Genomic DNA, 11,908 nt, shown 5'->3' on the forward strand with positions numbered 1-11,908 from the left:
AGGATGGATGGATGGATGGATGGTTGGAGGATGGATGGATGGATGGAGGGATGATGGATGATAGATGGATGATGGATGGATGGTAGATGGATGGTGGATGGATGGATGGATGGATGGACTGACAGACAAACAAATGGAAGGACAATTTTTTGGACAAGGACCCCTTTAGTCCTGGGGCAGCTCACCATTGACCCGTAGCCCATACTGCAGCTCTGTGCTGCCTGCCATATTGGATGCCACACAGCGGTAGCTCCCAGCATCAGAAAATCGTGCCCGCTCAATATGGAGAACTCTCCCATCAGCTGACACTGTCACTCCCTTCCGGGCAGAGACAGGCTGGCGGCCCTTGAACCAGGAGATATCTGGGGGAGAGAAGAGAGATGCAAGCAGTCCAGCCAGCCCTTCAGACTGCACCTGGATAATGAGCATCCACAAAAGGCTTCCAGGGTGGGCCACATGGCAAGCCTTTATTTCAGGCACCAAGCAAGCCGGAGTTCTCCAGGAAGAAGGCTGGGGGTGGAATGGGGCAGTCTTGTCTGAGACAGGACATAGGCAGAGGGGACGTTCCATGGGATGGAGGCTGGGGCAGCCAGGATCAAGGAGAGTCAAAGCCAGCCCAACTCCCCTCACCTCATCTCCCTGCCAGGAAACCACCTTTAGAGGGAAACATGGTACACTCTAAATCAGCACCCTCGTAAGCATGGGCCAATGTATCCTCAGCTTCCTTTCACCCTGCCAGGGCCCTCCCTGTCTGCCGAACACTCACACCTAGCCCCAAGCTCCTGGCCTTGCCCCAGCTGCTGGTCTAAAGAAGAGCCCAGACAGACAAAAACTCAGAGGTCCTGGTCCTGGCCCTGGGCCCCAGGGCAGTCCTGTGAAGTTGCAAGCTCTGAACAGAAGCCCCCTGCACGCTTGCTTCAGACACCAATGCCAAAGCTCCGGGGCCTGCAGTCACTGGGATATCGAGAAGGAAGAGAGGAAATTTCGAGAAATAGGGGAAAAGCCTACTGAATGCTTGCTGTTCTGTCCACAGCCCAGGTGTTGCCTGGGGCACCGGCCAGCCTCATTCGATGGGGAGCGGGGGGCCGGCTTGGAGATGGCTTTCAGCCCAGAGGAGGGGTCTTACCAGGAGGGGGCATGCCCGAAGCCAGACACTCCAAGGTTACTGAGGCATTTTCCAGCACTGCCTTGTTCAGCGGGCCCGGCTCAATGTTGGGGGGCACTAGGGGAGACAAGGAGAGCCCTGGCTTGGTGGATGTGGGCTCTGGGAGCTCATCCCAGCCATCCTTGATGTCCCGCCCTGGCCTTCCCGAAGGGTGTGGGCCATAAAAGCCCTGAATGGCTCATGTCCTCTGAGGGAAGAACCCCACTCCTGAACCCGCACAAGAACAAGGCATTGGGCTGCCCATCTTCATGGCAGGAGCACAACGGGGACGACCCCAGCACCCAGCTCCACAGGGACAGTTGACAGCCGGCATGATGGAAAGTGACAAGTCCAGGGATTAGCCCACACATGCAAGGACGTAAATGAACCCAAAAATGAATAAGACGAGCAAAGGTAAGTATGAACGCAGATGAGGACATGCTGTGTTTTTAAAATCCCATCCCCCCCGGCCCCCTAGAGCAGCCCCGGGGGCCCCCCCGGGGTCACCCCCCATCCGGCACCCTTGTCCTCACCCAACACCTTGAGGGCCACGTCCCTTTTGCTCTCGCCAGCCAGGCTACTCGCAGCACAAGTGTAAACGCCTTCATCCCTCAGGTCTGCCTTCTCGATCTGGGGTGGGGGGCAGGAGGGATGGCAGAGTGTGTGCCATGTGGTCAGAGGGATGCTGGGACGTGGGGAGCAGCCGGGTTGCCGCAGAGCCCAGGGGCGGGAGGAAGGAGTCAAGGGGACAGTTCGGCTCCAGAGGTGGAGTTCTAAGCTCTGCATTCGGAGTCTAGGGACACTTCCCTTCCCCCCAAACTATGTCCCTCTGATAGCTGAAGCTGTCTAGGACCCCCGCCCCTCTTCAGGTCCACAACCCAGCGCTCATCCTGCCCCCAGGCTGCCAGGGCCCCCCTCGGGGTCACTAGGACCTCTAAAAAGCAACCCCTCTACCTGTGTCCAGTTGCCCCACCAGTCCTGGGTCCCCTGAACGTACCTGTAGTTTCCCCCCCAAGGCTGCCAGGGCCACCCCATCCTTCCACCAGCGGAGACTTGGGGCGGGTACCCCAGTCCCCACACATTGCAGGGTCACAGGCTGCAGGAAAAGGGCTGTGATATTGTCACCCCCGATGATGGCCACCAGTGGGAGCTCTGGGCAAGGGGAGAGGTAGGGAGGGCGCAGGTCAGGGTCAGGAGAGGTGCAGTGAGCACGCAGCCATCCCCTCAATGCCTGGGGAGCAGGGAGTATCCTTACAGGGCCGGCCTCTGGCCTCCATCCACTCAACTCAACAGACACTTGGCTCAGGGGGAGAGCACCAGACCAGGAGCCAGCAGAGCAGGTCTTCCCCTTCAAAATTCTCCTACCCATCCATCCACCCATCCACGTGTGCACTGAGCATCTATTCTGTACCAGGCTCAGGGGTAGAGCAGAGAACAGTGGCTACAGTGCTGCCCTCCCAGAGCTCCCAGAGCTGGGCAGGGGACATGGACAACCCAACAGGCAATTTTAATACAGTGTGTGGTAGGCCATGGCCAAGGTCGGCTAGGCAGGGCAGATTAGAACCACCACGGGATCAAGGAGGGCTTCCTGGAGGAAGGGGTGTTTTAGGACAGACCTGAAAGAGAGGGAGGAGCTAGGCTGGCAAAGAGGAAGAGGGAGAATATTCCAGGCAGAGAAAATAGTATTTGCAGGCTTGGAGGTGAGAAAGCTGATGTATTTAAAGAACTGAAAAAAGGTCAGCGCCGTCAGCATGAAGAGAGCGAGTGAAGAGAGGGTGGGCTGGGGAGGGGAGTGAGAGCCTGCACATAGGACATGTGACAAGTGTGGAATCAGCTGAGGCCAGCCTCTCACACCTGTGTCTCTTTGGGGAGCTGGAAAGTCCCGCCTAGAAATGCCATCTAGGGAAGACCAGCCCTGGGCCCTTCCCTCATCCACCAGGGCGACAAAGGCACAGATGGAGGCCACGGCCCTCTGGCTCTGCCCACCCCTGGCACCTCAGGCTGCCCATATCCCCTCACCATGCACGGAGAGCTCCACCTCAGCCCCAGCGGTGCCCGCCTCGTTGGTGGCCTGGCAGGCGAAGAGGCCTGCGTGGCCCAGTTCCACGTGGTGGATGCGCAGTGTGGCCCCCCGTGAGGCGACCTGCACCCCAGCCAGCTCCTCGGCCGGGCGGCCGTTCTGCAGCCACCTGAGGGGGGTGGGGAGGGGGACATGTCGCTCAGCCAGAGGCCAGGGAAGGCAGGGTGGGCAGGATCTCCCTGGCTCTGCAGCCTCCTCCGTACTCCTGGGCAGGGGGAGTGTCTCCCATCCCGACCGACACCCCCAGCATGCAGTCTCTGCCTGCCCCCACCCCAGTCCTGGCCTCCACTGCCCCATACGCACTGGAGAGTGGGCACGGGGGAGCCTGAGGCCTGGCAGGGAAGTTCCAGGGGCTGTCCCACGAGGGCGGTCACCTGGCTGGAGCCTTCAGCCACCAGGAGCTGTGGGGGAACTGGGGGCAGGACCCACCACTGGGAGTTTGGGACTGAGCAAACCCAAGTCCCCAGCACCTCCCGAGCAAGACCCAAACCTCACCCTTCAAGTCCCCCAGGAGGCCTTATGGGACCACAGGGTGAGTGGTACCTTCTGGTCTCCCCACAGGCTTGGCCTGTTTATTAAATGTCTGTCCCCCCACCAGACGGAGGCCTAGGAGTCTTGTCTGCCTTGTTCTCGGCTTTCTCTCCAATACCACATGGCCCTGGCCCACAGGTGATGCCTGAGAAATGTCTGTCGAATCGAAGAAAGCAGGCAAGGCCCACCCCACCCTGGAACCAGAGCCCATAGCCCAGCTTTGGGCCTCAGGGAGTCTATGACAAATGTCCAGCCCGTCGACCAAGAGTGGAAGGCAGAGTGGGGTCCTGTCCCAAGCGACCTGGCTCAGGGTCCCAGAGCAGGAACAGGAAGCATGATCCTGGGGCTCAACCCCACCCCCTCGTAGTTCTGCAGGACCTCCAGCCCAGATCTGTGTGTTCACCTGTCTCATGCAATACGGGGATGCTGGGCCTTCACCACCTTGTGTCCCCTCAGGGCCTGCAGGGACCCACACACAGTGGGTGTAGGAGGACTGGTCCACAGCCCAGGTGACTCAGGGGGGACAGTCCCCAGCTCACCTTGCACTTCCACAGAATACTGCAACACGGCCTCCCCCGCGGGGCTGCTGGCCACGCAGCTGTATGGGCCTCCGGACGCTTCCCCCAGGCTCTCCAGGCTCAGCACGCTGCCTCCCGCCTCCAGCCATGTCTCGTTGCTCTCTGCCACAGGAAGTCCCCCGTGGTACCAGGAGAGGGTGGGGGGCGGGTGGCCTCTAGCCACACACTCCAGCGCCAAGGGCCTCCCAGCCACAGCCTTCACCACACGAGGCCCTCCTCCAGCGCCCTCGATGGTGGGTGGTACTAGGGAGGAAGCGGGGGCTGCTCAGGGACCAGAGGGGGACACCTGTCTGCTCCCCGCCCAGCAGGCCAGCGTAAGCCCCTCGCTGACCCACCTGCTCCCCGGGGGCCCTGGCTGGAAGCATTCCCTCCCCTCCTCTGCCCCTGGGCCGCATCGCTCCGCCAACACTGCTTGCCTCTTCTCTCCATCCCCGCCATGCCTGCGAGCTCCCCGAGAGCAGAACAAGAGCTTGTCTGTGTGCATCTCAGTGTCTGCACACAGTAGGTCTCTATTTCTGCGGAACTCAAAGCGATGGGCTCCCCAGGGCCCGAGACCAGAACCGCTGCTCCTTCTGGTCCCTTCCCTGGTCTGAGGAAGTAGATGCCTGGGGCAGGCCAAGCCCGGAGGGTCCATGGGGGGTCAGCCCTTGATGGCCAAGGGGATAGTCCCCCCAGAGGGGGACTTCTCTCTTCCTCTCCAAAGGGCCCCCTGTTGTGGAGACCACGGAGCCCTCCCCAGGAGGCATGGGACATGACCGCCTGGGATGAGCCTCTCAGTCTTGTCTGGGTCACAAGCCCCTTTGAAAATTGTACGGAAACGCATTTTCCACTGCATTTCCAGGAGGTCCTCCGATCCCCAAATGAGAGTCCCCGAGATGGCAGCGGGGCGCGTCCTCAGAGGCTGCCGGCGAACCCCAGATAGCCCAGCTTCCCTTCAGGATCCCTGTGGCTCCAGCACCCAAGCCCTCTGCATCCTCAGGGGCCAGAGCTCAGGAGCTGAGTCCTCTCGAGGGGCCAGGATGACCCCACGGGCCTGCTCAGACCCCATGCCTGCCCACCCACACTCAGTTTTTCCTTCCCTCAGAGCCCAGCCCCTCAAAGTGGGTCTACACCCAGGTAAACAGCACAAGGTATACATTCAGACCCCCGTCCGCACACCATGAACCAGGTCACATCACCTCCTAGCAAGTGACCCGCGGCTAGCCTCTCACCCCCAGAGCCCCCTGCACTCATGGGTAAATGGGAGACAGGGAGACAAGGCCCCTGAACCCTGATGAAATGAGCTGATGCTATGAAAAGCCCAGGGGCCCTGGCTCACAGTGAGTGATTAATGAAGAGCAGTTAATTATTCACTGAAGAGCAGTGAACGTGCAAACCCCAGAGGGAAATGTGGATTCTCCACTTGGCTCTGCCTGGGCCCCCAGACAGGCCCTTCTGCCCCCGGCCTCAGCATCCTGCCTGTCTGGGTGAGGGAAGCTGTATAAGCCGAGATGGCCATTCTCCCTGGGTAACCTTTCAGTCTCATTATCCTGGGCCTCTGGCCACTCCCCTCGGCAACTATTGAAGACAGGCCCACCACGGCCCAGAGTCTCCCGCCCCCACCCCGGCACTGCCCACCCCAGCCGACCACTGCTTTTGCAAACCCTGGCCGCTCACCATAAACCTCCAGCCTGGTGCTCTTCTCAGTGACGCCCACAGGGTTCCTGGCCTGGCAGGTGTAGATGCCAGCATCAACGCCCTGGGCCCTCCCCAGCTGTAGCTGCCGGCCGCCCCTGGTGTAGACAGCCTTGGCGCTGAGCGGGAGGGAGGCCCCGTCCTTGGACCAGGTGATGTCAGGAGCAGGCACTCCTCGGGCCTCACACAAGAACCATACTGGGCGGCCCTCCATGACGGCCACCTCGCTCGTCTCGTTGGAGCCCCAGATGGTGGGAGGCGCTGAGAAGGACAATGGGGGGGGCGCTGGTCACAGGGAACCTCCCCAAGGCGGCTGGTGTCCCAACCCCAGAGTGGTAATCACATGCCCGTGGGCCACAAGCCCTACATATGTCACTGGCTCCTAGCGCAGGGTGTGGAATGCGTGGGGCACGGGGACAGTAGAGGGTTGGGGACAGATGAGGACGGGCCTCTCGGGACCTGCTGATGTGGGATCCACCCGGTCATCACAAGAGGTGTGGAGAGGAGAGGGGCCACAGGTCTGGGCTCTGGACCCACTCTGCCTCTCACTCACTGCATGACCAGGCACAGGGCACTTTCCCTCTCTGGCTCTCAGTCTCCCCATCCGTAAAATGACCGAAATCAGGAGTTCACCATTGGTGATACCCACAGCGATTCAGGGGGGGGTGTGGTCATAGCATGAAATAGCATTGCATCTCAGGATGGAACAGCTCCGCCCTTCCCAAACTCCTTCCCTACTGATTACAACAAAGGGAAGGGCACAGTTTGGTAGACTGTGTATGTAACCCTTCTAGTACCTTCTATATCAGTGCTCTCTTGCTGCATTTGTTTCCACAGCTTCTTCCCTGAAGGCCAGGTTGCCCTGGCTTCCCACTTACAGTTGCGATACTAAATATCCTTTTAAATAAGTGTGTTTCCACGTAAGACAAAGAACTCGTTTTAAAGAAACAATCATCCCGAGCAGGATCAGGAATAAGAAAGCTGTAAAGCTGGGGATGGGGACAATGGGATTTGGGAACGCTGGGCCAGATTCCCTGTCCCTCCCCGCAGCCTTACTGGACCAGGGGGCTCCTCCTCCAGGGCCCCCCGTCTCTGCCCCATCCTCCCTCCATGCAGCGGGCAGCCGTGACAGGGGGCCGGGCTCACCCTGCATTCTGAGCTGGAAGTCCTTGGCCTGCTGGCCGGCGGGGCTGAAGGCCAGGCACTTGTATTGACCCTCGTCCCCCAGGTGACTGCTGGTGATTCTGAGAACCTGGCCGTCCTCCTGGAGCTGGATGTGAGGGTCTCCTGGGAGGATGGGCCTGGAAGGGCGGTCATGAGAATACCACCAGTTAGGGCTGGGCTGCACAGAGGTGAAAAGCAAATCTGAAAGGTTCACAGTCGCCGGAAAGGTGCCCGTCCACCAAGGAATGCCTACGGCGGAATACTATTCAGCCACGAAAAGCAATGAAGTGCAGGCACACCTCACTTTTTCATGCAACACAGATACTGCGTTTCTTACACATTGAAGGTTTGGGGCAAGTCTGCATCGAGCCAGCCCGTTGGTGCCATTTTTCCAATGGGACTGGCTCACTTTGTGTCTCCATGTCACGATTTTGACCATTCTCACACTATGTCCAACTTCCTCATTATTATTATATTTGTTAAGCTGTGATTGTAACATCTATCTGTTACACGTGATGACGACTCACTAAGAGCTCAGATGGTGGTAGCATTTTTTAGCAATCAGCTATTTTTTTAAGATTTTATTTATTTAATTTGATAGAGAAAGAGAGCACAAGTAGCAGAGCAGCAGGCAAGAGGGAGAGGGAGAAGCAGGCTCCCCACTGAGCAGGGAGCCCCACACGGGGCTCCATCCCAGGACCCTGGGACCATGACCTGAGCCAAAGGCAGACGCCTGACCGACCGAGCCGCCCGGACGCCCCAAGTAGGTACGTTGTTTTTTAGACACAATACTGTTTTATGTTTGACAGAGTGCAGTAGAGTGTCACGACTTTCATGCACACTGGGAAACCCAAAAATTCATTGGATTCGCTTTATTGTGATATTTGCTCTCTTGCCGTGGTCTGGAGCTGAAGCCGTGGCATCTCTGAGATGGGCCTGAACCCATCCCTGCTCCAGCATGGATGAACCCCAAAGCTGTGTGCTAAGTTAGAGATGCAGGACACAAAAGGACAAGTACTATATGACTGCATGGAATTCATCTGAAATACAGGCAACTCTATGGAGACAGAAAGCAGACTAGTGGTTGCCAGAGGCTGATGGGTATGGGGTCCCCTTTTGGGGCGATGAAATGTTCTGGTACTAGAGAGAGGTGACTGATGGTGTGCCCCGCTCTGCGGGTACTAAATACTACTGAAGTGCGCACTTCAGAATGACTGATTTTATATTTTGTGAATTTTACCTAAAAAAAAAAAAAAAGTTTACAACAAAAAGCAAGACTGGCTAAGTAATGAGAAAATCCTGCCAGGGGAGAGAGGGGCTTCCTTGCCGAGTTCGCCCTCCCCAAGGCCCCCCTCCACCCGGCCCCGGCCTGGGCGCCACCCCCATGCCATCCACTGGGAAGACCACTCACTGCCCGTCCTTGATCCATTCCACCTGGGGCACGGGGACCCCCGAGGCCCGGCACTCCAGCTTCACCTCTGTACCAGCCAGGCCCAGCACCTCCTGGGCAGCCCCGGCTCCCAGCACGGAAGGAGGGACTGGGGGTGAGGGGCAGAGGGGTGAAAACTCCTCAGATCCTGCACAGGCAAAGGCCCTGCGGTGGGCCTTCGTCTGTGTGGGTCCCCAGCCCGGTGCGCCCTTCCCTCCCCATCCGTCCTTCACTCGAAGCTCCCTGGCTGGGTCGGGAGCCCGCTCTGCACCTTCTCAGCAGCTTGCACGACTTTTGTAGCATGTAACACAATACTAATTACAGGGTTAATCATCTGACTGTCTAATGTCTGTCCTGAGAGCTCTGTGAGGACAGGAATGGGGTCTGTCGTGGGCCCCTCTGTGTCCCTGATTCCCAGCAGGCAAAGTCCCCCTTCTCCCCAGCCCCCACAAAAGGGTAGGGGCTCAGGCCTCCCTCACTGAGCACGAGGAGATCGAAGTCCTTCTGGGCAGTCCCGGCCTGGTTCTCCGCCCGGCAGGAGTAGAGGCCAGAATCGCCCTCCTGGATCCTGGGAAAGTGGAGGGCCCGGGGCTTGTCCAGGAGACAGTGATGGCCCGTCTCGGGAATCTGGGCAAGAGAGACCAGAGGAAGCTGGTGAGAGGGGTCTGGCCATTCCCCAGCATCAGCAATAAGAACCTGAGGCCCAGGGAGCTGGTCAGTGGCTTGGAACCTGGGGCTTCTGACTCCCAAAACAGTGCTATGCCCCCTCCACCATGTAGCCCCCGGCTTCCTTGTGGGAACGCAGTTCTCCACTGCCAAACGCATTCCCCCAAACCTCTGTCACATCTCCTCGCCACACCTGGCACATGCAGGAACCCACCCAGAAGGTCTATACTCTATCCAAATCCCACCCACGGCCCGGCCCCCCCAGAGGACACCCACCGGCTGCCCATCCTTGAACCACACGATCTTAGGGGCTGGAAAGCCATTCGCATCACACTCCAAAGTCAGGGACTGCCCGGCCATGCCTGACACATTGGCCCTGCGCCCATCCTCCCGGATGCTAGGGGGCACTTGGGAGGAAAGAGAAGCAGAGAAGCTGTCCCTCCCGGAGAGCCAGGGCTACCCAGACCCCATCTGGGCTGCTCTTCCTGGCCTGGACAGCAGTCCCAACTCCTGCCCTTCCCTAGATTCTGGGGTCCCAGGATGCCCACTCCAGTCCCTCATCTGGCCACCAGGAGCCGTGTGGACCTGGGAATGCCTCAGAACCCGCCCTGGGACCCGCACACCCCAGTTGTCCCTGGGCACCGTGCCACTTTCTCTGACATTCAGCTTTGCAAGATGCCGGAGCCCCCAGATCCACCTGGTTCTACTTACACCTGTTGTCATGGTCACCTGGGAAGGACCCCTGAGTCGTAATCTCTGAAGGTGGGGCCTGGGTATATCTTTGTAACTTCCCAGGCAAGTCATTATATAGCAGGCCAGGGTGGCTCGCACCCTGCCCCACCGTGAGCTCTCGGGCCCTGGGGACCTGGCGCCACCACACCTGGGGTGCCACTGGGAGGCGTGTACAAGCCATCCCCCGCCCTGGGGTCCCTGCTTACCATAGACCACCAGCTTGGCTCTCCTGGACGTGGAGCCTGCCTCATTGGTGGCCCGGCACTCATAGTCTCCGCTGTCAGTGGGAGAAACTGAGGCCAGAAACAGGGAGCCTTCATCCAGCACCTCCAGGCCCGGCCGGCCACGCAGGGGCTCCGAGGATGGGCCCTTCCGCCACGTGACCTGTGGCTTGGGCGTCCCTGGCAGGGCGCATGGAGTCATCAGCACGAGCATTCTGTCCTCTTTCCCCTCTGCACCCACATTCCCCACCTTGTGCAAATGTCGCCAACGCTCCAGCGGTGACTCCAAGCACCTCCTCGCCCCCTGGGCTGACAGGAGCAGCTCCCTCCAAGCTGCAGGCGCCCACACGCCCACTGCGTCCCAGCCAGGGCTGCAGGGCCATCGGTCTCCCAGTGCCGAGGGTGACAGGCAAGGGGCCAGAGCCCTCTTCCCAGTTCCCTTCTTTCTGCTGGTCACCCCCAACTTTCTACTGCGCACAGGATGGCTTACTTAGATTTCTTCTACCGCCTGTCTCCCCCGCCCCCCCCGCCCCCCCCACCGCAAGGGCCAGGGTCTCCGCTCTGATTCCCTGCTGCCCCCCCAGCTGCAAGCCCAGGGCTCGGCACATAGGGGGCGCTCAATGAGAGAGCGAGCCTGCGGCGCTCAGCACCGCGAAAGGGGAGGCTCGGGCTCAGCTGGGCTGCTGTTCCCTCCACCGGCATGGGGCCTGGCACTGCCCCCCCAGCCCCATCGTGACGCCACAATCGCCCTGAACTCCCTTCTTGGACACTACTCACGCCGGACTGCCCAAGGTCCATCTCTGCCACCAGGCTGTTGGCTCACGTGGCCCGGCGCACAGAGGATATGGAATACACGGCTGCCCCCTGGGGCCGGGCACACGGGGGGTCCTCAGATCGGGGCTGCGGGGATGACCCGGCCTCCTGAGCGCCACACACGCCCGGTGGTCACAGCAGAGCTGAGGTCACACGTGTTCCCCCCCCCCCCCACCCCACTGACCTGCTGGACAACGTCAGGACAAAAGCCCTCCCCTGCCCACCTTCCTTGCCAGGCGCCATGTAGGACGGGGGCACTCCCCAAACTCCGAGGACAGCACCCTGACACCTCGGTCACCCCCTCCCTCACGGCCAACGGTGGTCAAGGGGACCCACAGTGCGGGCAAATCCACGTGGGCGAATGCAACACCTCTCTCTCTCTCTCTCTCACCCCTTTATCCTCAGCCACGGGCAGGAAGGGCTGGGCGGGCCTGGGGCGCGGCAGGCAGGACGTGGCCCACCCCAGGCGTCCCAGGTGCCACGGCCTTCTGGAAGGTCCCCGGCCCCCTTGTCCCCGGCCCCCTCGCCCTGCGCTGAGCGCTCGCCTTCAGTCCCGGGACTCTGCCGCCACCTAGACGGCAAGGAGGGTCGTCGCCCACCCGCACTGCGCTCTCACGCTCTGCGCCCGCCCGCGAGCCCGCTGGAGCCCCCCACTGCCGGGGGCCTGCTCCCCACTGTGCGCCCGCACGTGCCGGCACGCACACAAGCAGCAGGCCCCCCCACACACACTCTGCCCCCCAGACCACACGTACACGACATATGCACATACATGGTACACACCAAACACACACCCCCCTGACACACGTCCCACACACACAACACACGCACACAACACACACACACAATATACGTACACAACACACACAAATACACACA

The 11,908-nt window shown here is 60.2% G+C and overlaps 1 protein-coding gene across 1 annotated transcript in view; it reads right to left on the bottom strand.

Moving 5' to 3' along the window:
• HMCN2 (hemicentin 2) overlaps nucleotides 1-11,908 on the bottom strand; it is a 149,629-nt gene that overhangs the window by 65,366 nt on the left and 72,355 nt on the right. The window contains exons 26-38 of the mRNA XM_035015614.1: nucleotides 10,205-10,399; nucleotides 9,543-9,673; nucleotides 9,080-9,227; nucleotides 8,583-8,709; nucleotides 7,154-7,308; nucleotides 5,990-6,268; nucleotides 4,295-4,576; nucleotides 3,528-3,636; nucleotides 3,164-3,333; nucleotides 2,142-2,296; nucleotides 1,678-1,774; nucleotides 1,127-1,222; nucleotides 186-362 (exon numbers count right to left, since the gene is read on the bottom strand). Coding sequence (XP_034871505.1) covers nucleotides 186-362; nucleotides 1,127-1,222; nucleotides 1,678-1,774; nucleotides 2,142-2,296; nucleotides 3,164-3,333; nucleotides 3,528-3,636; nucleotides 4,295-4,576; nucleotides 5,990-6,268; nucleotides 7,154-7,308; nucleotides 8,583-8,709; nucleotides 9,080-9,227; nucleotides 9,543-9,673; nucleotides 10,205-10,399 — 2,121 coding nt within the window. The remainder of the gene's footprint in view (nucleotides 1-185; nucleotides 363-1,126; nucleotides 1,223-1,677; nucleotides 1,775-2,141; nucleotides 2,297-3,163; nucleotides 3,334-3,527; nucleotides 3,637-4,294; nucleotides 4,577-5,989; nucleotides 6,269-7,153; nucleotides 7,309-8,582; nucleotides 8,710-9,079; nucleotides 9,228-9,542; nucleotides 9,674-10,204; nucleotides 10,400-11,908) is intronic.

Source organism: Mirounga leonina, unplaced genomic scaffold (genome assembly GCF_011800145.1).
Source record: "Mirounga leonina isolate KUSES-001 unplaced genomic scaffold, KU_Mleo_1.0 Mir_170, whole genome shotgun sequence".
Taxonomy (NCBI): Eukaryota; Metazoa; Chordata; class Mammalia; order Carnivora; family Phocidae; genus Mirounga; species Mirounga leonina.